Here is a 24,675-nt window from a genome sequence, read left to right as displayed (position 1 = left end):
ACTCTTGAGAATCATCACATCGCAGCCCCCAACATCGGCAGCGCTGTTTGGCATGCAGGGCCACCCACCGGCTCCCTGGGTGCCCCGGCATGGGGGACACGAGCCGTGAGCGACCCAGCTGAGGCTCTGTCCCTCCCAGTACTGGCTACGGGAGAGACAACACCTCTTGCCCTTGCTCTAGTGTAAGTGCTACCTGGGGCAAGGCAGGACAGTGACCCAAGGACAAGGCCTGCGCTGTTGGTAGGGAAGCCCCCTGCAAGGACAGCCAGCCAGGGAAACCAAGTCTACGGGAGGGGTCCTTCCAGAACCCCAGTGCACGGAGCCAGCCAAGGCCCCTGGGCTGGGGGGCTCCTCCTTCCTCCTCCCCTGGGGAGCGAGCACCAACTTTGGCAAAGGCTTAGGGCATTTTTTAAAAAAAGATTTTATTTGTCAAAGAGCGAGCGAGCAAGCGAGAGATCACAAGCAGGGGGAGACTGCGGAGGCAGCAGACTCCCCGCTGAGCAAAGAGCCCAGTGGGGGGTCTGGATCCCAGGACCCTGGGATCATGACCCGAGCAGAAAACAGACCTTAACTTACTGAGCCACGCAGTCCCCCGGAGCCTTAGGACATTTTCCCTGGGAGTTCCCCCAGCCCACGGGCAGCTTCCTAGGGTCCTTCCCGGCCACAAAGCCCAGGCAAGGCTGGCGGTGGAAATGGGGACAGCCCACCCATGAGGGCTGCCGGAAGAGCCGGAATTATCACCCCCTCAAAATGGCGGCCAGGGAGCCCCTCAATTATGAGACTTCCCTCCCCACACACACCAGCCCAGGCGTCGTTGAGACGCGAAAGTCCTGCGCCCCGATGACCAAGATGCACAGCATTCACTGACCCTCCCTGGGATGTGGGGCTACTATACACTCGCCACGTCAGTCCCCAACGTTCCCCGCCATCCGGCCGATGCTGCGTCCAGACCACCCCCTCACTGCTACGGAGGGGTGGGGGTGGGGCTCAGCTTTGCCACTCCCAAGATGGCGCCGCCACCGGCCGCGCGGGACCCCGGCCGCACGCCCACCAGGCCACGGCGCCGAGATGGCGGCCCGACATGCAGTCGGATCGAGCGGCTGGCTCGCATCACTTAAAATGGCGGCGGTGGCGACGGCGGCGGCGGCGGCGGAGGCGGCGGGGCCGCAGGGCGCGAGGCACGCTGGGGCGAGCCGCGCGGGCTGCCGGGAACGGGGCGGAGCGCGGCCGCGCCGGCGCGTCGAGGGGGTACAGGCAGCCGCCGCGATGGTGAGCGGGTGCGGGGGGAGGGGCGGCGGGCCGGGGCCGGCGGGGGTCGACGGGGGGCGGTGGGCCGCGCGGGGTGGGGGTGGGGACGGCCAGCGGCGGGGGAGCGGGGGGGCCGGGCTCAGCGCTCACGCCGGCCCGCCGCCCCCAGGACGTGTTCCTCATGATCCGGCGCCACAAGACCACCATCTTCACGGACGCCAAGGAGTCGAGTACCGTGTTCGAGCTGAAGCGCATCGTCGAGGGCATCCTCAAGCGGCCGCCCGACGAGCAGCGGCTGTACAAGGTGCAGCCCCGGGCAGGCGGGGGCGGACGCTGCGGGGCTGCCGCGTCGTTGGTGTAAACAGTGGCCGGAACTCCCCCGCGTGGAGGCGAGGCGGCGCCGGCGCTCGGTGGAGGGGCGGCCCCGGGGGTCGCGCGGGGGCCCGGCGGCGCGTCTCATCCCGGCGGCGGAGGGCTGGGGAAACTGAGGCTGCGCGAGGCGGCCGCTCAGCCCAAGGTCAGCGGCAGAGCCTGTGTTTGAACCCCGTTGGCTTTAGGGCCCCATGGGCCCGTCGGAAGCGCATCCCTTCAGCTCCACTCCTGACTGCTGACAAGCACAGGGGGTCGGAGTGAGTAGCGGCCCAGCAGGCTTCCGCCAACGAGCGCATTGTCCCCACGCTCCTGCCGGTGCTCTGAAAGCCCGTCCTTCCCCCCTCAAACCCACTGCAGTTAAGTAGCGAAGATGGCTTGGGGCTTCGGGTTTGCATGGGGCAGTCCGTCCTCTTGGCCCGATTTGGGCGTCCAGCAGCATGGCGCCCCTCACCTGGGGGCCCTGGTCTGACTCTCGCTGGAGCGTGGGAAGTGGGAAACTGGCCTTTGATTCCAGACCGAGCCTGGGTTCGTCTCTGAAAGCCCCTTTTGCCGGGCGTCCAGGGACGCTTCCCTGCCGCCTGTGCTGCCTTCCGTGTTTTTTGGGGGTGCCTCACTCGCTGGAACCCCGGGGGTGCCCGACAAGTTGGGAATTCCGGGAATTCCCACCTTACCAATAAAGAAACTGAACATCAAAAAGCTCGACCGCTTTGTCCACGGTCGCAGAGCTGGGATTCGAATGAGGTCTGCGCATGGACAGTCTGGGTCGCGGACTCTTGAAATTAGGATCACCTGGAGCCTTGGATTAGAATCACCTGGAGACTCGGGAGGGAAAAAGAGATTCCCTAGTGGTAGCCTGGAAGGTTCTGATTGGAAGGTGTTGTGTGTGGCCCTGTGAATTGTGTTTGCTATGTTCTGGGGGTGGTCCTGGGCCCCACTTGGGGCCATTTATCTTCCCTCTTCTGACTTTCAGGGTATTTGCTGACCAGGGAAGTCTTTGGGACCCATCCCTCCTGGGGCCTCTCCCAACACCCTGCCTCTCTCCTCAGGATGACCAGCTTCTGGATGACGGCAAGACGCTGGGAGAGTGCGGCTTCACCAGTCAGACGGCCCGGCCGCAGGCCCCGGCCACTGTAGGGCTGGCCTTCCGAGCAGGTGAGCGGGGCCGCCAGGCCGGGCGAGGACAGCCAAAGGAAGGGGTCACCGGGGAGCCCGCTGTCGCTCCTCCCAGCCTCAAGGGCAGTGTCTTCCTAGGCCACAAAGCGCAGTCAGTATCTTGTGACCGAGTATTTGTTTCTTGGCAAGATTATTTAAAAAAAAAAAAAAAAAAAAAAAAAGGCAGAGGAGACGTTTGTGGAAGTGGAAGCTTATCTCATGAGGGATTCCCACAGCCCGAGCCGCGCCGCCAGCCTGTGTGTGCAGAGGTCTTAGCGAGTACCGGGTCCCGTGCTCTGCGTTCTGTTTCCATTTTTCCGTTTAATACTCAGTCCCCACTTTGGAGACTGGAAACGGAGGCAGTCCCCTGGGGCGCTGCGGTCCAGATGCAGACCGCGGGGACCTGGCCTGAGCCGAGCACCACGCCAGGCATGTTTGCAGCCATCACAGCCCTCCAGCACCTCCGCCCGCACGCTTGTGTTGTGCCCATTTTAAGGAGGAGTAACTGAGCCTGAGGAAGTGAGGTCACCTCTGGAATTCATGTCTCTGCCTGCCCCAGGGACTGTGTTCTCATGAACCCCACATGCCCCTTGCCCAGTGTTTAGAAACTCAAGGGTGGGGGTGGGTCACTGCCCTCCAGTACACCGTCTTCTCCGAAGAAAGAGAGGTTTGAATTTTTGTGTCTCTAGAAACTTGAACGGGGGTTGTTCTCACAGCCGTGGACTTGGCCTTGTGTGCATGGCTGCGTAGACTCAAGATAAGTAGTGATTTTTCTGGCTTCTGTAGTGAGGCCTGAGGAAGGCGCGTACCACCTTAGCCACTGTCGGATTTCATGACGGTCACTGCCGGGCCTCAGCAGCTCCGTCCTTGGGCGCTTGCTTCATGCCTGCCGCCCTCCTAGCCGGAGTTCCCGACTCCAGAGCGGCGTGCGGCACTCAGGCCAGCCTCGCGGGTGGTGCGAGCCCCCACACACCCCGGGCCTTGGCCTGAGGGTGCTCAGCAGATGCGTATCCAAGGGGCCTCTCCCGTGGGTCCCCTCTGACCCTCTCGGTGACGTGAAGGCAGGCGCACAGCTGGTGCAGACTTGGTACAGGGGTGCGCTTGGGAGGGGGTGAGGTGAGGGGACGGCGCATCTCCCGTTCTGCTTCCTAAGCGTGGGCTCGGCTGCATCCCCCCCCGGGGTTCCCCAGCCTCTCGAGGGCAGGCATCTCCTGCAGGCTTGTGGGGACTCTTGGGGAGATGTCGTGGGTCTGTTTTGTCCGCCAAGAGCTCAGAACAGAGGGAGGGCATTTGTTTTTCCCATGACCCCAGTTAAGGCATTGTATATGGGGGTGACTAGCCCCTAGGCATTGTCACCACTGGGACAGGTGATTGTTGTCTTGATAGAGGACACAGTGTGGACTGGACTAGATGTTCTTCGTTCCTCCTTTGGGCTACTTTTGTTGCAAAAATGCCCTTTGCGGGGTTAACTGTTTTCCTTAGGGTTTTTGGAAGGGCAAGACAGAACTTTCCTGCGCAAATGGCTGCTCAAACCAAGTGTTAAAGGGCGGTTTCTAGTTTTAGCTAATCAAAAATGGAAGTGTGAACGAAGGCGAGAATGGTCACTGCAGATTTGCGGCTTGGAAGATGAACTAGTTAAGCTGAGCCAGGGTCCATTTAGGCACTGCTGACCTCTGAGGGTCAGGCCATTGGGTGTGCATCTCCGATGGCCACTAGGAGAGATGGCCTTCTGCCCACTCGGCCAAGGTGTCGCAACCAGAACTGCCAGACGTGGGCAGCTGTCCTGGGCAGCCTAACTGGTTGAGAACCCTGAGCCAGGGGGAGAGAAGTCTCCCTGTTGGAAGAAAGTGCAGGAGGGGTTGGAAGTGGGGCTTATCTGCTCTGCTGAGGTGACAGAAACCAGAGGGGGCTTTCTGGAGCTACTGTTCCAGTGGGGGAAGCAGCTTGGTCGGTCAAGGCCATTTTGGCGAAGCGGTAGGTAAGTGCTGCTGAAGCGACACACGTGTTGGGATGCAGTGACGATCTACGTAGAGAGGCTGGGGAGGGCTTCTCTTACAGTGACGTTTGGGTTGTCCCTTTGAATCCCCCCAACCAGCCAGAGTGACAGGCTTGGGCCCAGCAAATACAAAGTCCCCGAGGCAGGAGAGAGCTTGATGTGGGAACACAGGGAACACAGGAGACAGGTGGACAGAGGGCAATGGACTTGAGATATTTTATTCAGAGCGTGATGGGAAGCCACTGCAAGGCTTTACACAAGAACAGTCTGGTTTGAACCTAAAAATCCGTACTTGGTAGAGAGGCGTGAAAGGGGCAAGGAGATGGTGGAGCTTCTGGGTGGGGGAGACAAATGGGCAGGGGTCCCCACAGCGTCCCTAGTGGGTATAAAGGGTGAGGCAGAGGACTTGACCATGGGGATGGCGGGTGGGCAGTCCGGGCTGGGCATGTAGGGGGGGACGCACTTTGCAGAGGTGGGGAAGTCAGAGGACCCCAGAAGCTGGTGCTAACCGCTCCCTCCAGCTCTCTCAACCCCCCTGTCCACCAGATGAAGCTTTTGAGGCTCTGCGCATCGAGCCCTTCTCCAGCCCACCTGAGCTGCCCGATGTGATGAAGCCACAGGACTCAGGAAGCAGCGCCAATGAACAAGCGGTGCAGTGAGAGGGCCCCGGGCCCGCCCCAGTGCCCCCCCCAATAAAAAAGAGATTCGGGTGTCTGCCTGGTTGCTGCCTTTTTCTGCGCACCTTCTCCCGCTGCAGGCATCGCCTTCCCTGGGATGGGTCCGCACCCCTGCGAGACCCAACCTCAGCCCCTCGCTGCTAAGGCCACCTTCAGAGACCACAAGCTCTGTGGTCCCAGCCATCCGCCCCCACCCCAGCCTGCCCCTCTGAGGCCACCACAGGGGCCCGGGAGGAACCCAGAGCCCGCAGGCCAGCCTTCTGCTCAGCCTGGAGACCCAAGCTTTGAGGCCTTGTTCCTTTCGTGAGTTCCCGCCAGTAGGCAGGCTCACGGCAGCTTCTGAGAGGTAAGGACAAGCCAGGAGCCAAAGGAAGCTGGAGCCAGTGCGCTGGCTTTAGACTGGGCTCCACAGAGGACCCAAAGCCTAGAGCTGCCCAACACAGGTCCTCGGAGGCCGTAAGAAAGCATTGGGGGGGGGGTCAGTAGAACAGCTCTCACCCCTAATAAACCATCTATAGACCCAATTCCTGCATTTCTCATTTTTATTTGACAGAAAAAGTTGCTCTTGCTGTACAGATTTTAAAAAACCAAAATGCCTTTAAGAAACGTGAAGAAAAGTTGGGGGAGGGGCCACGACGTCACTGGGGGGGCAGCAGGGGCCAACTCATTTCCACTCCTGCCCCTTCCTTCCAGGAATACCTCACGCAAGTTCCCAAATTCCAAAGCACTGCCCCCCAGGAATTTAGGGTTAAAAGGGGGCATCACTGCCTCCCAGGCCCTTTCTAACTCAAGACCAGGGTGTCCCCAACTGTATCCTCCCCTCCCACAACTCCCATTCTCATTCCCACCCACCCCCAAACCCCCCAAAACGTGAACCAGGAAAAACTCACAGAGATTAACATTTCACAGGAACAAAGAAAAAAGAGGGGAGGGAAGAGAGCACCCTCCCCCAAGATGCTGCCAGGGTTCAAAGGGGGGCAGACAAGGACCCCTCCCCATGGCTCTGCTGGGGAAAGGGGACACTCCCTGCAGCTCCAGAACTTAGGGTGTGGTGGAATCCCCCCCAGAAAGATTCAAGGAGACCTGCAACAGAAAAAAGGACAGTCAGTGCCGAGACCAGCCAGCGCGGGGGCACACAGAAGGGGACCTGGCGCTGGAGCGCCAGGAGGACCCACCTGGAGGAGCGGTGCCGCACGGGACGGGGGCTGGGTGTCTCCCTCCTGCGCTTGTGGCCCGGGGAGCGGCTGTCCCCACGCTGGCCTCTGCGGGAACCCCGTTCGCTGCTGCTGCAACACAGGAATGACATCAGATCATGCGCGAGGCAACACCAACCTCTGGCACCTTTGGGCCTCGAAACTCTTCATGGGGCCACGCTGGTCCAACGGGAGGCCTTACCTCTGCTGGTCCCGTGGCGAGGGCTGGGGTGAGGGGCGGCGGCGCTCCGCAGGTGAGTAGCTGAGGGACCGAGAGTCTCGGAGGGAGTCTATTGGCTTCCGGGGGCTACGGGACCTGGGGAGCAGAGTAAGTCCCCATAGCACCACAGTCTTCCAAAGCCACCAGCCGGCACTCAGGACCACCCCCCAGGTCCTGACCACCAAACCTCATACCACACAGGGCCAGCCTCAGACCCACCTTTGTCTGCTCACTCACCCATCCGCCCGCACACCATCCACCGAGTGCCCCAGTGGGCAGGGCACGGGGGTGCAGCGGGGGAGGCACAGATAAAGAGAGTCCCTGCCCTTGGAGGGGCTCGGTCTGGTGGTGGAGGAAGGCCAAGGGAGGCCCACTTGGCCCGGTGTATGGGAAGCAGCCCCACAAGGACCGATGTACATGGGGCTGGGGACCCGGGGGAAGGGGATGTGGGGCAGGGTAGTCTTCTCGAAGGTGCTGTTTGAGCGGAGTCTTGCAGAACGAGGAGTTCACCAGGCGGACAAGGGAATTCCAGGCAGAAGGAACAGCATGTCCAAAGGCATGGGGTTCTCCTTAGACTGCAAGGCGCTGGGTGTGGCTGGAGCACAGGGCATGTGTGGGGGCGGGCAGGAGAGGAGAACACAGGGCAGGCAAGGCCAGTTGGTGAAGAGCCTCACACGCCATTCCCGCAGAGGTGGGGCTTTATCCTGCAGGCCACAGGGCGTCCCGGAAGGATTTGTGGAGTGGAGGGAAGTAACCAGATGTGCGTTTTAGAAAGATCCCTCTGGCTACGTGTGGAAGAGAATGGCGTGGAGGCAGGGAGACAGGGAAGAGGCTGTGGACAGAGTCGGGAGAAGATGACGGTGGCCAGACCGGAGCCCTGGCAGTAGCAACGGGGAGATTTAAAAGCTAGTATCCCTGGGACCTCGGAGCAGGGAGCAGGCGGCATGTCAGGGGCAGGGAGAGGACGGAACCTAGGACTCCACGATTTGGACCAGAGCACCCACTCGGATGGTGCAGCCTTTCGCCACAGCAGGGCACCACGAAGGTGGCAGGGAGAGGAGAGCCCAACTCCTCCCACAGAACCAGACACCACAGTCCGCCTGAGACTCCCGGCAGGGACTGCACACCCAGGGTCTCACCCCACCCCTTCCATCTCAAGCCGGGCAGCACTCACCTCCGCTCGCCAGGGGGCGGCTTCTTGGGGCTTGCAGGTTTGGGCAAGACCTGAGGGCCAGGCTTAGCAGGGGAGGGGGAGGAAGTAGAAGAGGAAGAGGAGGAAGAGGAGGAGGAGGACGATGAAGAGGAGGAGGAGGAGGACGAAGAGGAGGAGGAGGAGGACGAAGAGGAGGAGGAGCTGGAACTGGAGCTACTAGAGCGCCTCTTCCGCTTGGCTGGGGTCGGCTCCTGAGGACGTCCCTCTCGAGCAGCCTCCTTTGGGGCTGGGGCGGGGCTGGGCACCCTGCGGGAGAAGCAGAGTGTCACAAGGAGACAAGCTGCCCCAGCCCCAACCCTACCTTCCTTGGCCTGGAGGAACGGCAGTGGGGGAGGGGTGCCGCAGAGAGGCCCTGCGCGCTGTCCAAGCTGAGAGCCAGTGAGTGCGTTCTCTGGAGAGCAGTGGCCCCGAGCTGACCCAACCTCTGCTAACACAAGCAACAGGCTGGGGCCCGCAGCACAAGGGATCAAGGCTAAACCTCAAGAATGTCCCTGATGGAGGAATAAGGCCCCTGGGCTCAGGTGTGGAAGGCGAGCAGGGTGGTCTCCTTCCATGGAGAGCCACAGTCTGGGGAGGCCCCTGCGTGTGCGCGGGTTGGCTGGGGAGGGGCCGTCCTGCCTGGAGGCAGGGAGAGGGACGGGATGACCTCTGAAGATCCTTCCAGCCCAGGGAGTTCCTCTTGAGGTCTAACTGCCATCCCTCCTGCTGTAAAATTAAGTCCATTTCCTCTAGTTCTGTCCTCTGTAGAGACGGAAAACTCATCATTATCCTCTAGAGAATGAACCTTTGGAGACCCGCTCCTCCTCCCCCTCCCACTGCCCCCACCCCAGCATTCTCTTCTACCCCCGGCTTAAGGGTCAAGGTCCCCACACCTCCTTCAAAGAGCAGAATCTCTGGATGGGGCTTCTCCCTCCCCCCAACCAAGCACCCCCAAAACCTGTCCCGTAGAAACCGTTCTGAGAGCCCAGCCCCTCACCTCTTCAGTGCTACCTCAGGTTGAGCAGGAAGGCTAGAGCCCTCTGAATCGCTGGAACTGGAACCAGAAGAGGAGGAGGAGGAAGAGGACGATGAAGACGACGACGACGAAGAGGAACTGGAGGAGGAGGAGGAGGAGGAACTCCGCCGCTCCTTTGCCGGCTGCAGGGCGGCCAGTGCAGAAGGCTGCTGGGCCCCAGTGGAAGCAGGTGGTTCCCCACCCTCAGGATGGGACATCCCAGGGACAGGGCCAGAGAGCATGCCGTTGTGGTCACCAGCAGAGGACGTGGTCTTGGCCACTGTCCCAGAGGAAAGGGACTGAGACCCTGCTACAGGGGTGGTCTGGGCAAGCATAGCTCGGGACTGGTCAGAAAAAGCAGATGGCACAGGGGACCTAGGTCTATCCTGAGCTGGAGGAAGAACACACTGTGAGGGAGCCTGGACCATTCTAGAGGCAGGAGAGGGAGCCCGCTCAGAGGTCATTCTAGACTGGCTCAGGGCAGATGGTGGGGTTCTGGAGCCTGGGCCTCCCGGCGGGGTTCTGGATCTCGCTCTGTCGAGAAGCGGTGGTGAGGTTCTGCCACTAACACGCTCGTAGGCAGACAGGGGCACCCTGGGGCTGGTAAGGTTTGCACCAGACAAGGCTGGAGCCATTCTAGCACTGGTGAGGCTTGCAGGTGCCAAGGCAGGAGGGGTTCTTGAGCTGGCAATATTCACAGGAGCTGTGGCATGTGCAGATCTAGGACCCACCAGGTTTGCAGGGGCTGCGGCCTGGGGTGTTCTGGAGCTGGAGGGATAGTTTGCAGCAGCTGGGGATGTGCCAGAACTGGTGAGACTCAAAGCCGCCAAGGCAGCTGGGGTTCTGGCTCCTGCTAGATTCACAGCTGGGGCTGTAGGGGTGCGAGGGTCAGCAAGGTTCACAGCAGAAGGTGCCACAGCTGTTCTGGGACTGGCCAAGTTCATGGCTGCTGCTGCAGCTGGTGTTCTCGAGTCAGCCAGATTCACTGCTGCTGGTATGGCAGGTGTCCTGGCGCTGGCCAGGTTCATGGCTGCTGCAGAGGCTGCAGGAATCCTACTGGCAAGGCTAGCAGCTGGGGCCGTTCTGAGACTCATAAGAGGCACTGGAGCTGGAACCTGGGACATTCTTGCAGCAAGGCCAGCGGCAGACATGGATGGAGGCGGCCGAGCAGTGCCAAGACTGATGGCTGTCAGGGCAAGTGCAATTCTTGACTGTGCATGATTTTCTGGCACAGATGTTCTTGGGTGATCAGGAATTCGAGGACCTGGACCATCCATCATAGAGCCACCAGCCTGCTGCAGGACAGACATGGGTGTTCTAGAGCTACCAAGGGGTTCGAGCATTCCAGGTGATCGACAGCGGTCCAGAGGTGTTGGTGACATGCTAGGACGACTAAAGCAGCTCATTCTGGAGCTATTGAGTGCTACTGGAGGTGTCCGAGAACCAGAATGATTCCTTGTTGCTGGAGGACTAGCAGAACGTGAACGGTCAGAACTACTTCCAGATGCAGAACGCCTTCGGATGGCAGGAGGAGATCTTGTTAAGGACCGTTTGCCCCGAGTTGTTCGCGGAGTACGGGACCTAGAACGGCGACGGATGGCAAGTGGAGAGCGACTTCGAGAACGTTTGCGTGGCAACAGTGGGGTCCGAGACCTAGAGCGGCGCCGAATAGCTGGAGGTGTTCGGGATCGAGATCGGCGGCGTGTCACTGGAGAGGTTCGAGAGCGGGACCTCCTGCGATTTACTGGAGACGTGCGGGATCTAGATCTCCTACGAGTAACTGGGGATGTTCTGGATCTCGATCTTCTGCGAGTAATAGATGTTCTGCTTCGTGATCGCCTCCTGGTTACTGGTGGAGTCCTAGATCTAGACCTTCTTCGGGTCACTGGTGGAGTTCTAGAACGGGAGCGCCGGCGTGTTGGTGTTCTGGACCTCGAACGACGGCGGGTTACTGGTGGCGTTCTAGACCTGGATCGCCTTCGACTCACTGGGGATGCTCTGGATCGAGATCTTCGTCGAGTCACTGATGTCCTGGACCTTGATCGTCTCCGACTGACTGGTGAGGTCCGAGACCTGGACCGACGGCGGCTGACCAGAGGTGTTCTGGAGCGGGATCGCCGGTGAGTGGCAGGAGAGGCCCGAGACCTTGAACGTTTCCACGGGGCTGGTGAAGTGCGTGAGCGGGACCGCTTCCGACTGGTTGGGGGTGTCCGAGAACGGCCTCTTCGGCGCCGGGAAGAAGTTCGGGAACTCTCCTGCCGGGCAGGAGACCTTGAGTGGTAACCAGAGCCTCCCCTCCTCCGACGAGTGACCCGAGACCTTGACCGGCTCCTCTGTCTTCTCCGAGAGGTTGACTGAGAAGATCCAGATCTATCTCGACGTCGAGTCGTTCTGGTTTTCTCCCTCCTTGAGCGGGAACGGGACCTCTGGAGGCCACGAGGCTTTGGCGAAGGAGAACGGCCTCTCCTTGAGGTTGTCTTAGCACGTGGGGATGAAGCTGAGCGCCGGCGGCGTGAGGATCTCGACTTTTCAGCTGGCTCTGGGGAAGACACTGAAGGACTTCTTCGGCGTCTTGGGGGAGTTCTAGAACGGGTCTCTGGTGAGGACGACGCAGAGCGGCTTCTACGAGAAAGTCTGGCCTTCCTGGTCAGCTCAGGAGACGATCGAGAGCTGCGACGGCGAGGTGGAGTACGGGACTTGGTCTTGGGCTCTGGTGAGGACCTAGAGCTTCTCCTAGCAGTTCTGGATTTGGGTGGGTGTTCTGGAGATGACTCTGAACTGCTGCTTCCTTCAGGAGAAGGGCCTCTGCCTTTGCTTGATGAACCTGATCTGCTTCGTCTGGGAAGAGCCCGAAGGGCAGGAGTCTTGGGTTCAGGAGAGGAATCAGAACCACTCTGTGCCCTGGGTGCTGCTCTTGGCTTATCTTTAACTTCAGGAGATGAGCCAGATCTACTGCGCCGAGGAGAAGGGCGCGATTTGCTCTCGACCTCTGGAGATGATCCAGAGCGACTCCTCTCTCTGAGCGGCACTCGTATCTTAGCTTTAGAATCTGGAGAGGAGTCTGACTCGCTTCTTTCTTGAGGGGATGCACTTGGTTTCCCATCAAGTTCTTGAGAAGATCCAGATCGACTTCTCTGACCAAGCGGAGTCCTAGCTACAGTCTTCTGTTCAACTGAGGATTCTGATCCACTTCTCTCTCTCTGGGGGGTGAGACACTTGTTGTTGAGCTCCGGGGACGATGGTGAACGACTTCTTGGTCTAGGAGTCTGAGGCAAAGCTTTTGGTTCTGGAGAAGAATCACATTCGCTTCTCCCCCTGGATGGTGTTCTAGGTATATCTTTCATTCCAGGAGAGGACCCAGACAAACTGTGTCTTGAGGGAGTCCCAGACCCATCTCTAAGTCCTGGAGAAGACCCAGACCTGCTTCTCCGTGAAGGGGTTCTGGGTAAGCCATCTTTCAGCTCAGGAGAGGCAGAGCTACTTCTTTCCCGTGACGGTGTTCTGGGTACTGCATCAAGTACTGGTGAGGAAACACTCTGATTCGAAGACATTCCCGCTTTTTCCACTGCATCTGGGGATAACTCAGAACTGCTGCGTCTAGAAGACCTTGTAGATTGTTCTTTAAGATCTACAAATGGATCTGTCTCCAGCTGATTAGGAAAAGATCCATTCAAATCTTCTTTGACTTCAGGAGAAAACCCAGTACTCATTTCTGCAACAGCACTTGAGTTTCTAAATTCTAAAGGTGATCCAAAACTATTCTCCCTTGGGGGAGAGTCAGAGAGTTCTTTATGTTCTGGAGAAAAATGTGGCCCACTCCAAGTTGACGGCACTGCAGGGCCTTCTACTTCCAAGGAAGTCTGCGACTGGCTTTGGTCAAGAGTCAGAGACACAGTGGGTCTTTCTTCTATTTCAGGAGATGATTCAAAGTTACTCCCAGCCACTTCTTTAAGTTCTGGAGACAAATGGGAGAGGACCTGCTTTGAGGATTCTTCTGATTTCTCTACCACCTCCATTAATTCTTCATCTTGGCTTGGCTTAGCTAACACACTTTGGTCTTTTGGATCTGGAGATGATCCAACACCACCACCTCTTTCCCTTGATGGGGTTTTAGGCATCTCTCTGAGTACTGGTGAGGAATCAGGCTTGTCCTGCACTGGAAGAGGACTCGATTTGTCTCTTGGTCTAGGAGAGGACACAGTCATCTCCTCCTGAAGGAGTAAGACTGTTTTCTCTTTCAATTCAGAAGGCTCCAATCTACTCTGCCCCATAAGAGATTTAGAGTCCACTGTAGGATATGGGGAAGAGTCAGACTGAGACTTGCTCTGCTCAGGAGACATTCCAGATTTTAGCCTAGGACTTGACAATTCACTTTCTTGTTTTGCCAGAGATCTGGGGGCCGACTCAGTGATTGGAGATGAGGACCTGGACTGGCCACCTTTAAGAGGTGTCTGAGATTTGTTCTGCACAGATGGAGACTCAGAGTGACTCTGTTTCATTTCGGGACTTGAAGTATCAGACCTAGGGTCTGGTGAAGTTTGAGATTGTCCTTTCTGTTGCAAAGAGGCGGCAGCAAAATACAGCTCTCCTGGTGATGTGTTAGCCTTTACTCCTGGACACAGAGAGAAGGATCCAGAACTTTGTGCTGTTAAGTCTTTCAATTTCTCTTGGGAACATGGTGACTTTGATCCACAAATATTGTGCCCCGATGGAGTTTGGGGCTTGGCCTTAGGGTATGGCGAAGTAGACCCTGAGTGACTTTGTCTTGATGGTGTTCCAGGTTTCACTTTGGTATCTGGTGAGGAGGACCTAGAACGGCTGTGTCTTTGCAACAATCTAGCTTCCACCTTGGAGCAAGGAGACTCTGATCTGCTTTGCCTTGGAGGTGTTTTAGATGTCACCCTGCTAGGACTTGGAGAAGAGGAGCCAGAATGGCTTTGGACAGGTGACATGACTGCCTTCACTTTGGGTTGTGGAGATGATGACCCAGATCGGCTCCGTCTCGGAGATGTGCTAGATTTCACTCTAGGAGGAGAGGACCCAGAGCAGCTATGTCTCGAAGGGGTTGCAGATTTCACCTCAGGGTCAGGTGATGATTCTGAACGGCTCTGTATCTGTGGTGTTACAGATTGTTCATTTGCCTGGGAACTTGTTACAGACCCTTGCCTTGGTGGTGTTCCAGACTTCACTTTAGGTTGAGGAGATGAACTGGAACAACTTTGTCTTGATGGTGTTTTAGATTTCTGATTAGGAGGAGAAGAACCAGAACGACTTCGCCTTGGTGGCGTTCTAGATTTAGCTTTTGGTTGGGATGATCCAGAGCGACTGCGCCTTGGTGGTGTCCGAGACTTCTGTTTAGGACACGGAGAGGACCCTGAAAGGCTTCGCCTCAAAGACAAGCGAGATTTTGCTTTGGACCGTGGTGAAGAGAGAGACCTACTCCGCCTTGAAGAAATGCGAGATTTTTTCATTTCTGGGCTTGAGTTAGACCTGCTCCTTCTCTGTGACGTTCTGGATTTGTTCTTCCGCTCTGAAGATGAACCAGATCTGCCTCTTCTTTGTGGCGTTCTAGAGTGAGATCTTCCCCGTCTAACTACACTTCTACTATGAGATCTTCGTCTTGCAGGTGTCCTAGACCGAGACCGTCCTCGTCTTGCAGGTGTCCTAGACCGAGACCGTCCCCGTCTTGCAGGTGTTCTAGACCGAGATCTCCCTCTTCTGGCTGGGGTTCTAGAGCGTGACCGACCACGTCTTGCTGGGGTTCTAGAACGTGACCTGCCACTTCTCCTGGCTGGTGATCTGCTACGAGACCTCCGTCGTACTGGTGATCGGGTCCTAGATCTGCGCCTAGCAGGTGTTCTAGAGCGAGATCTGCCCCGCCGGGCTGGTGTTCTAGAGCGAGACCTACGCCTGACGGGTGTTCTGGATCGTGATCTCCGCCTGGCGGGTGTTCTAGAGCGAGACCTGGCCCGACGGGCTGGTGTTCTAGAACGAGATCTGCCCCTAGTGGCTGGGGATCTAGAGTGTGACCTGCCTCGCCTCGCAGATCTAGACCTGCCTCTTCTCTGGGTATTTCTGCTTCTAGACCAGCCTAGTCGCTGAGGAGACCTAGAGCGCCCACGTCGCTGGGGGCTTCTGGATCGTCCCCACCTCTGTGCAGACCGGGACCTACGCCACTGAGGGGACCGGGACCGAGAATGACCTCTCTTGGTAGGGGTTCGAGACCGAGAGCGTCCCCTCTTAGTAGTGGTAGGGCTACGGGACCTTCCTACCCTTCGAGAAGGGGTATGAGAATGTGACTTATCCCGCTTTGCCCGGCCATGTGAACGACTCTTGGATGCGGGAGAAGAAGAAATCTCTCGGCGGGACCCAGGAGCTGGTGCAGGTTTAGGACTTTCAGGGGAAGAGCTCGCATGTCGAGAAACTTTGGTGGGTTGAGGGGATGGTGGACAGCTCTCTGAAGAAGACTGGGCTGGTTTCTCAGGAGACTTAGGTAGTGAACGGCCCCTGGGTGGGGAAGCCTCAGATGGGGGGTTCACTGGCTCCTGACTTAAGGTGGTTGTTTCAAGGGGTTGTGGGGAGCCGCCATGTTGCTCAGCAAGGAGCAGAGTGGGAGCAGGTGGTTCTGGGCCTGTGCTGCTCCTTTCCGGAGAGGGGCTAAGTCGACCTGCAGATTTCTAAGAGTGGGAAAAAAAGTACGGATAGGAATGTAAGCACCAAAACTTCTTATCACCTGTAAAAGCGCATGTCCTTCCCACTGAAATTTTTCTCTACACATCCTTATTACACCAACTGGTCCCTTTCCTCATCACAGGCCATCATTCATTAACAGAAGATCATAAAAAAAGACAGTGGAGATAACACAAAAATATGGACAAGCTGTCACTTTAAGTCTTATTATCTACGAAAAAACGCAACACAAACAACTAATGCATGACACTGTGTAACAACCATAACAAAATGCTATGGAAACACTTAAAAGAAAAAAAAAAGGGCACTTTTTTAAAATGGAGAAACAAAGCGGTTTCCCAAAGTGGGAGGCACCTGATTTCACCCTTGAAAAAGAATGCTAAAATAAAGAACAAAGGCAAAGATTTGAGAACAAGATTTATGTAAATAAGACGACGGTGAACTACAGAAAACAGAAAACTTTTAAATATAAAACAAATTTTTCTAGTGATCCACCTTGTTTAGAAACCTAAATGTGGATGACATGGAAAATGGACAAAAAAGAATTTAGCAAAGAGCAATTTATGTAATAGCAAAAAAACATCATGACTAAGGCTCAATGAGAATAACCACAGAATGACAGGTACTGAAAAGACAAATGTAGTAGTGTTTTCAAACTGCAGGCAGCAACCCAGTAGGTTGAAAACTCTTAATTAGCTACAACCAGCATTTAGCAAAATAAAAAACTGGAGAGATCTCAAGGAGTAAAGCTAAATTAAAAAAAAAATAAAATAAATTTGCCCAAACTGTACATAAATTATAAAAGAATGCTGACGTAAAACCTATTAATAACTACTCAGGTTTGAAAGACATAATTTTAAAGAATGTGCAGATGCAAAAAAGAACTTGATGAGAAATGCACAAAAGAGAACTAAATTCGGGGCGCCTGGGTGGCTCAGTGGGTTAAAGCCTCTGCCTTCGGCTCAGGTCATGATCCCAGCGTCCTGGGATCGAGCCCCGCATCGGGCTCTCTGCTCTGCGGAGAGCCTGCTTCCTCCTCTCTCTGCCTGCCTCCCTGCCTGCTTGTGATCTCTCTCTCTCTGTCAAATAAATAAATAAAATCTTAAAAAAAAAAAAAAAAAGAGAGAACTAAATTCATTTTCAAAAACTTCACTTCACACACCCATCCTAAACCCGCAAACCAATAAACCTCCATCAACTCACTAACATACCGTATCCTTGTCTTTGTCTTCATGCGGACTGCTAGGCTGCTTTGTAGAGGGCTCCGGGCTGCTAGGCTGCCCTGTGTTGGTGGTACCTGGTTCCTTAGAAGGTGCATCTCCCTCCCCTCGCCGCCCTGAAACGGGGGAAGGACTTCGCCCAGTCAAGGCAGTTGTATGGGTTTTTGCTGCTGCACTTCGAGACCTGAGGAAGGTAATTGAGGGCAGGGAAGAGGAAGGAAATCAGCTCAGGGAAGAACAAAATACCCCCTCCCCAGCTCCCACCCACCTTTCCTGACTGTACAAACCCTCTTCCAAAAAGCCTTCTCTTACACACATCACTCAAATCACTCATATGGAAATTCAAGTCCAATTCACTTTGGTCTTTTTCTTCCCAAAACAGTCCCCAAAAAAACATTCTCCCTCTACCCCTTCATTCACCTCCCCCAACCTCCCCAAGCCCTCCACCCTGCCCATTCCCTACCCACTTCATTCACAACTCACCTCTGAGCCCACCTCCTTCAGGAAGCCTTCCCCGATTAAGGAAGCCAGGGTAAGGATTCCTTCCTCCCCCAGACACCACGAACAGACCACCCCCCCCCTATTCTGGCAGTCCATATACATCAGAACAAAACAAAAAATAACAAAATAAACAAAAACAAAAACAAAAAAAAAAAAGAGAAGGGGAAATGTATATGTCTGTCCATCCTGTTGCTTTAGCCTGTCAGCTCCTAGAGGGCAGGGACCGTGTCTTCCGAATGGTCTGTGCAGCGCCTAGCACACCGTGGGCGCTCAATAAATATTAAATTGATTAACCCACAAGTCCCTCTCCCTCCCTTCCTCCTGGACCACCCCTTACCGACTACGGGAAGTATCAGAAGAGGAAGCAGAGTCAGCAGATGTTGAACGGTGGGCCCGGCGGCTCTTGGGGGCTGGTGTTGTACTTCGAGACCTGAAGGAAGGTCACCACAACGCACTGTCACACTTGTACTGGATCCTCCTCATCCATCTCTCAACCCTCCACCATCAGTCAAGGACATAATTAATTCTTCTCTATCCCCCACCAGGTAGCCTTTACCTATTTGACAGGCCAATTAATTACCCTCCAATCCACACAAATTCACTCACCGCTTCCTCTTCTTGTCCTTAGATTTACGTTTGCTCTTTGGAGTGGGAGACCTGACAATATAAGTGAGATTATTAAAAATAATCATTTAAAAATAAAACCAAAATCGAAATGGGAAGAATCAGGGAAATTTTTAACAGTGCAAGATCAAAAAATTGAGCTAAATTCCAAGAAACCCCCTGGAGAACAGGCAAGGCCAATGGGGCTCACCATTCCATACGCCACTATGCCCCATATGCCCCAAAAAACTCTTACCTATGCTTCCGTTTTTTGGATTCAGACTCTGACCTGTTAGAAGGGGAAGAAAAGAGGGAAAAAAAAAAAAAAAATGAACCAATACCTCTGTCTGGACTCATCAAGCCTCTCCAATCACTCCACATACTCCCACCTCCTACCTGTGCTTCTTCTTCTTAGAGCTCTTCTTCCTCTCCCGTCGAGGAGAGCTGCTCTCTGACCTGCTAAAGATGGGTTTAAAAACAAAGTCATTCTGCTCAGCTCCTTCCCTCACCCTCCCACTTACAATTACCCCCAAAAGAAGCCAGGAGGCTTCTTTAAAAAAAAAAAAAAAAAAAAAAAAAAAAAGGGAGCCTGGGTGGCTCAGTTGGTTGGACGACTGCCTTTGGCTCGGGTCATGATCCCGGAGTCCCGGGATCGAGTCCTGCATCAGGCTCCCAGCTCCATGGGGAGTCTGCTTCTCCCTCTGACCTTCTCCTTGCTCATGCTCTCTCTCACTGTCTAATAAATAAATAAAATCTTTAAAAAAAAAAGCACACCAGTTTCTCAGACTTATTTACTCTCCAAGAAGCATATCTCTAGCATAAAGCAACAAATCTCAAAATGAGAAAGAAAATACAATTTAAGATATTGCTGGTTAACTCTTAGTTGACAAAAATGCAGAATCAACCTTTCCGCACTGAAGAAACATACATATTCATTCCCCAACTGAAATCAGAATGGAAACTCCATCTTCCCCGATTCTTTTTAAAGATATTATTTGACAGAGAGAGAGAGATCACAAGTAGGCAGAGAGGCAGGCAGAGAGAGAGGGAGAAACAGGCTACCCATTGAACAGAGAGCCTAATGCGGGGCTTGATCCCAGGACCCTGAGATCATGACCTGAGCCAAAGGCAGAGGCTTAACCCACTGAGCCACCCGGGCGCCCCCCATCTTCCCTGATTTATGTGACAACTCTCACCTGCTTCCAAGAACTCTCCATTTCCAGAAAGAGAAAGAAAACGACAGGATTGGTTCTCTCGCTATTAGAGTAACTTCCCAACTAACTCACCGTCCTCTATCTTTCTTCTTTTTTTTCTTCTTTTGCTTTGGGGTTGGTGAGCGGGAACTGCTGGACTCCCGGACAAGACTTGGGGAAAGATGAAATGAAGCAGGGTTAAGTGCTACGACAAATTTTAAACATTTCAACTTCAAAATGACAGAATCTCAACAGTTTGATAATAAACAGTCCAAAAAACCCTAAAAAAACCAAAACCAGAGTACTCAGAATCAAGAAAAGGAGCTGGCATGGCTGTCTTGGCCTTAAGTACCTGTAAGGTTTAGGGGGCTCTGGAGCTGGTTGTTTAGCTTCTCGAGCACGGCGCTGAGGATCAAAAGAGCTGCCGTCCACATAGGAATCGCTGATGCCAAAGGCAGCGCGGAGTCGCTCGTTTTTCTTCTCATTCAGTTCTGCCAACTGGTGAGTCTCAGTTACCCTGTGGGAAAAATAAGGCCAAGGTCAGAACGAGTCAGCAAGAGCAGAGTGATATTCACACAACTGTAGGCAGTCCAATGAGACTGGGAAAAGAAGATGAGGGCAGGGAAAAAGTACAAGATAAGGAGGAGAATATAAACAACTACTTGGCGTCCAGAGGAAATAAGTGACAGTGAAAACACTCACGCTGGCCTCTGTCCTGGGGTCTCTTCCTTGCCCCCAGGGTTCACATCCTTCTCCAGCAACATGAGTCGAAAAGTAGCCACTTTTTCCTGAATTTGCTGTTCCTCGTACCTAAAGAACAAATCCCTTCAGGGTTAAAGCTAGACTAAGCACTTTCCCCAGTCCCAGGTTTACAGCTTCCACATTCCCAGGAGGGTCCCTTCCCTTTCCATGCACACATAAAACTTTTCACTCACTGTCACCCAAAGGGCCTTTCTCTTAAATCTTTCTGATCTTTTCCTGGTATCTTTCTTCTGTCCACTGACTGTAGCCTCTAGAACAGTGGATTTTAAACATGCCACACTCCAGGGGCCAAAAGAGGAAAGTTAAGCAAGTTCTAGGTGCTCCTCCCCAACTTCAACAACAGGTATTTCCTGAGATTCCAAAAGTACATTGTGTAAAAAGGGTGCCACTGCTCAAGTTTGAAAACCACTGCTCTAAAAGGTCTTCTGCCTGACTGCACCCCCTTTCCAAAATTTCACTTCCCTACTCAACCCATGATCTCCTCTTATCCAGGTATTATTCCAGTTCCTGTTTTCCTGCCTTCAGTACGTTCCAAGGCCTCAATCCTTAAGTCCATTTACCTTTACCTTCCTCTTCTCTACCAATGACAACACCTGTCAGCTTATACCTCAACTCTTCTCCCTGGTACCTGCTTCCCCACCTCTCCCCTTAAAGCACATTTATGTTTCTCTCCAATTCCCCTCTTTCCCCATGTGCCTCCACCTAAATAATTCAAACTCCCTGAGGCTTCCTCTTGTCAGTTTCCTCATCTCCCACCTTGAGCTGTCCCTTAACTCCTTCCCATTCACTAGCTCCTCTATCTCCTCCCCTCCCTTCAACTCCTCTCCAGGCCTCTTTTCAATCAGCCCTAAACGCCCTACATCCCACCTAATTTACCCCAGCTCTGCACTCACTCAGTGCTTGGCTCTCCCCCAGCCCTCCCCTCACCCCTGCTCTTCCATCATCTCCTCCAGCTCGAGGCATCGCAGCTCCACGCGCCGCTTGCGCTCGTGGTCCAGGATGTCAGGATTAGGCCGCTTCACCAGGGCAGCCTCCAGGCGCCGCAGTTCCTCCTCTCCCTTGTAGTCAGGCCGCTCACCCCGGCGGCCCCGCACCAGGGACAGGTTGCGCTGGACGTAGCCGTTGGTGCCGCTGCCCCGGGGCGTCGGCAGCCCGATCCCGTTGTACATGGCCCCGTGCCCGGGGGGGCACCACCGCTCCTGAGGGGGAGCGGGGAAACACGGGTCAGGCCCCTGACCCCAAACTAACCACTTACCACCACCCAAATCCTTGTTCTCCTTCATCCCTATTTCAGCATGAATCTCCACGCTAAACCTCCTTTAGCTGCATAATCCTCCTGGTCTAACAAAAACGCTTCCTCACCCTTCCCATACTCTGCATTAAAATCACAGCCCAGCTCTTATAGCCTTTTCCCCCAAAGGGCAAGAGCTATATTTCCATTTCTATTTGCACCTAAATGTTCTTCTTTTCCACACTAAGGAAACAAGAAACTTGTTTCTCTCAAATTTCTCCACATTGCCTCTTTATTTTCCAGCCCCAATAAACACAAGAGATGTCTCCACCAACTAATCTAATCCCTAACATCTGGTGTCTGACTGAGGCCTCCAAACAGGGAACCACCACCACCACAGATCTGTGGCAACTAAGGCCCATGGTCCAAGTTCAAAGATTCTTCTAAGAGCAGACCTGAGAATTTCAGACTACCCCGTTATGAAAACAAAACAGACTGAACGACCTCTATGTACCTGACCAGGGGGACCGACTGGCTCCTCATATAAGCCAAGTGTCCTGTACGGCCTCACACTGAAGAATAAAGGCCAGTATGCGTATCAGAAACACATGAACCTTGGATACATAATCCTCTTGTACTTTACATCCCAGAAGGAAGGGGCCATTTCTTGGATTCCAACTATTTACAAGCGCCTATCAACTAACCCACCTGTATCTTATTCCTTTGATTTAATTCCCAACAGGATTTCTTACATGATTTGCAGCTCACCCAAGTCTCATTAGCTCCTCTTAAACATCACCTGTTTTTAACTCAATGCTCTGAATACATCAAATCAGCCTTCTCTGCTCCAACTGTTCCCATACTGTCTACATTCCTTGCCCTAAACTTACTCAGAAGCCGCTCCCCACTCTTTATACTCCCCCTTCACTAACAAATGTTAGCTTTCCCTATCAACCCCTGTATCTCACTCACTTCCTAGAGTTTCTCTTCCAGCCCTGCCTTATCCGTCTCAACTCATCTCCACACCTTCTACCACGTTCTCTCCTCTCAACCTGTCCCAACCTCCAGCATGGCTCAGAATGAGGCCTCAAGCCCCCATTCTTCTGGTTACATTTCTTACTCACACATACTCTATTCCTTTTCCCTACTGTATACACTTTGTTTCTTCTCCAATCTCATCCTGTTGTAGACAGCTTCACGAAGCATAAATATGAGGGGAAACTAGCCCAAGGAACAAGTGGAAAGATTAAAAGAAATAAAATTGGATAAAAAAGACACGGTATGTTTTGAAAATCCCAGAATAAACACCATACAAATACCTGGAAAAACATACTAAAACAAACAACAACAAAAATTTAAGTACGGGGAGACACTGAATGGAAGGAAAATTGCCCAATTCCAGAACTACTTGTACCTCTATCCCCAAACGCTAAAGGCTGGGTCCTTGCCCAACCCCAGTAGCACTCAAGAGGGCTGAAAACAAAGAGAAAACTACACTAAGGTAAAGGAGTCACAAATAAGGCTTAATCTAGGAAAAGAAAATGGAAATGCACAAAATAAGAAAAATCTCTTTACAACACAAAAAAAATCAGTTTCTGTACCTTCCAACTTTCCCTTTTGCTTTCTCAACTACCAATCCTCCCTACCCTAAACCTAGGTCCTTCTTTGCCTCTCTAAAGCCCACCTAATTTCTGCCTCCCTTACAGAATGCTCTGACAGCCTAACCATTCACCCACACTTCCATACCTCACACAAAAATCCTCCCACTCCCTTAGAAGGGAAAACCAGTAGCTGCTAAAAGGGTATTAAAACACAAGGAACTAGAGAACTTTTAGGGAACCCCCCCCAAAACAGCCCAGAGCTTGCGATGCAGTCCTCAAAACACTAAAAGACCAAAGGGGAACACCCCCACACGCAGAAATCACCCAAACCAATTAAGTTTATAAAACAGGCATTCCTAACCGGGTGCCTCACTGTGAGCATCCAAGTCACCCAGGCTGAAGTCAGAAAATAAAAAGAAGCTGCAAAGCAAGACAACAGGATTTCTTTTGTTGGGAAGTTAAAATCACGACGCCAAACTAACAAAGAGATAGACGGCAACCTGGAAATTCAATAGACCCTCCAGAAACGCACCAGAAACAAGGACGTGGGTGTGCGGGAAAATGGACCTAATACGGAAGCTCCTAAGAGGGCATTTCGGTAGCTGGGCAGACGCTGGGGGAACCCCACAAATCTGAAATAGTAGCTCAAGACGAGACCTAAAACCACACACTGAAAAGGCAACGAGCCGCTCTTCCCGATCTCTGGCACAGACGACATCTTAGATAGCCGCGAGTGCGGACGAAGGCTCCGGAGAGCTGGGTGCCAAGTAATGCCTACCCCGGCGCCCAGCGCTTTCTTCCCCAAAGAAGGGCTCCAACGGCCTCCCCGGCTTTAGCACAACTTCCAAGACGACGATAAAAAGTGGAAAATTTTTTTAAAAATTAAGAAGAAAAGCACATAGTCTGCCTTTACGTACCTGAGCCGAACGTGTTTCAAAAAAAAAAGAAAACCAAACCAAACCAAACCAAGGTTTGGAGCTCCCCTCGCCCTACCGGTTCGAGACAAACAGTAACGAGTCTGAAGGGCTCGCATACGCGGGGCACCGAGTCGAGGCCTCCTTGCAGCGGCGGGGCCGCCAAGGCCTATTTTCGGCCTTCAGGCATGGGGGAGGGGGCTGCGTGGCGCCCAGGAGTCTGGGAGGCTCCGCGCCGGACCGCAAGCCCGCGGGAGGGACGGGGAAGCCAGAGGCCGGCGAGACTTGGGGGAAGAGATCCAGGAACAGAGTCCCTCCCCCCGCCGCCGCCTCCCCGCCGAGAAAATGTCGGAAGGGGCAGCCGCGGGAGAGCCTCCTCGGCCGCACGCGTGGGGGAGGCGAGAAGCCGAGGCGCGCGCTCCCCCCTCCTCGTCGCGAGCGCGCGCGAACCCGAGAGCAGTCGGCGGCGCGAGCCGTTGCCATGGGGGAGGGGCAGAGCAGTAAAAGCCCGCGCGCGACAGGAACCGAAGGAAGGCGAGAGGGGGAGGGGAGGCAGGCAGGCGAGGGCGTCCGCGTGAACCAGGGGCGGCGAGCGCGCGTGCGCGCAGCGGCCTGGACCGTTCTCCGCGCGCTTTGGCCTCGCGCCGGGGGCCGCCGCCCCTCCCCCACCCGGCTCAGCCGCGCGCTCCCTCACCCTCTCACCCGCCGCCGCCGCCGCCTCCGCCCGCCGCCTCTGAGGGGGAGAGGTGCTGCCGCTGCTCAAGCTCTCGAGTCCCTCAGGGCCTGGAGCTGCCGCCTCGCCGGTCCGCCCGCCTCAGCCGACACCGACGCCTCCTCGCTTCCTCAAGGGCCGCAGCGGGCTCCGACTGCGCCACTCGCACCCCGCCTGGGCCAC

The 24,675-nt window shown here is 54.6% G+C and overlaps 2 protein-coding genes across 10 annotated transcripts; one reads left to right on the top strand and one right to left on the bottom strand.

Annotated features, from left to right (window-relative positions):
* The first annotated feature begins 1,212 nt into the window (after positions 1-1,212).
* LOC111156112 (elongin B) lies at positions 1,213-5,482 on the top strand. Its single transcript, XM_022516738.1, has 4 exons — positions 1,213-1,269; positions 1,418-1,552; positions 2,667-2,772; positions 5,315-5,482. The coding sequence occupies exons 1-4, from the start codon at positions 1,267-1,269 to the stop codon at positions 5,425-5,427; spliced, it is 357 nt and encodes a 118-aa protein (XP_022372446.1). The 5' UTR covers positions 1,213-1,266; the 3' UTR covers positions 5,428-5,482.
* A 437-nt stretch (positions 5,483-5,919) lies between these two features.
* Positions 5,920-24,662, bottom strand: LOC111156111 (serine/arginine repetitive matrix 2). Of its 9 annotated transcripts, none has more exons than XM_022516729.1 (15): positions 24,483-24,651; positions 20,962-21,233; positions 19,975-20,082; positions 19,625-19,789; positions 19,366-19,443; positions 18,476-18,538; positions 18,336-18,368; positions 18,083-18,133; positions 17,814-17,906; positions 16,967-17,159; positions 9,048-15,742; positions 8,033-8,317; positions 6,841-6,954; positions 6,621-6,731; positions 5,920-6,528 (listed from the first exon to the last, which is right to left on the bottom strand). In XM_022516729.1, the coding sequence occupies exons 2-15, from the start codon at positions 21,201-21,203 to the stop codon at positions 6,519-6,521; spliced, it is 8,241 nt and encodes a 2,746-aa protein (XP_022372437.1). In that variant the 5' UTR covers positions 21,204-21,233; positions 24,483-24,651; the 3' UTR covers positions 5,920-6,518. The 9 variants fall into 9 exon arrangements, 7 of the variants coding, with proteins under 7 accessions (XP_022372437.1, XP_022372439.1, XP_022372438.1 ...); XM_022516731.1 differs by having other exon boundaries at positions 6,621-6,728; XM_022516730.1 differs by having other exon boundaries at positions 6,387-6,528; positions 24,475-24,651.
* Between the last annotated feature and the right edge of the window lie 13 nt (positions 24,663-24,675).

The sequence above is a fragment of the Enhydra lutris genome, unplaced genomic scaffold (genome assembly GCF_002288905.1).
Source record: "Enhydra lutris kenyoni isolate GAN:26980312 unplaced genomic scaffold, ASM228890v2 scaffoldscaffold45, whole genome shotgun sequence".
Classification (NCBI taxonomy): domain Eukaryota; kingdom Metazoa; phylum Chordata; class Mammalia; order Carnivora; family Mustelidae; genus Enhydra; species Enhydra lutris.
This window is presented reverse-complemented; position numbering and strand designations above follow the sequence as displayed.

Excerpts from the sequence above, each read along its gene's own strand:
- LOC111156112 (XM_022516738.1), top strand. Across the intron at positions 1,553-2,666 it reads ACGAGCAGCGGCTGTACAAG|GATGACCAGCTTCTGGATGA; the intron begins GTGCAGCCCCGG and ends CTCTCTCCTCAG. Across the intron at positions 2,773-5,314 it reads AGGGCTGGCCTTCCGAGCAG|ATGAAGCTTTTGAGGCTCTG; the intron begins GTGAGCGGGGCC and ends CCTGTCCACCAG.
- LOC111156111 (XM_022516729.1), bottom strand. The coding sequence starts at position 21,203 with ATGTACAACGGGATCGGGCTGCCGACGCCCCGGGGCAGCGGCACCAAC. Across the intron at positions 20,083-20,961 it reads GAGATGATGGAAGAGCAGGG|GTACGAGGAACAGCAAATTC; the intron begins GTGAGGGGAGGG and ends TTTGTTCTTTAG. Across the intron at positions 6,732-6,840 it reads TCGCCACGGGACCAGCAGAG|CAGCAGCGAACGGGGTTCCC; the intron begins GTAAGGCCTCCC and ends CCTGTGTTGCAG.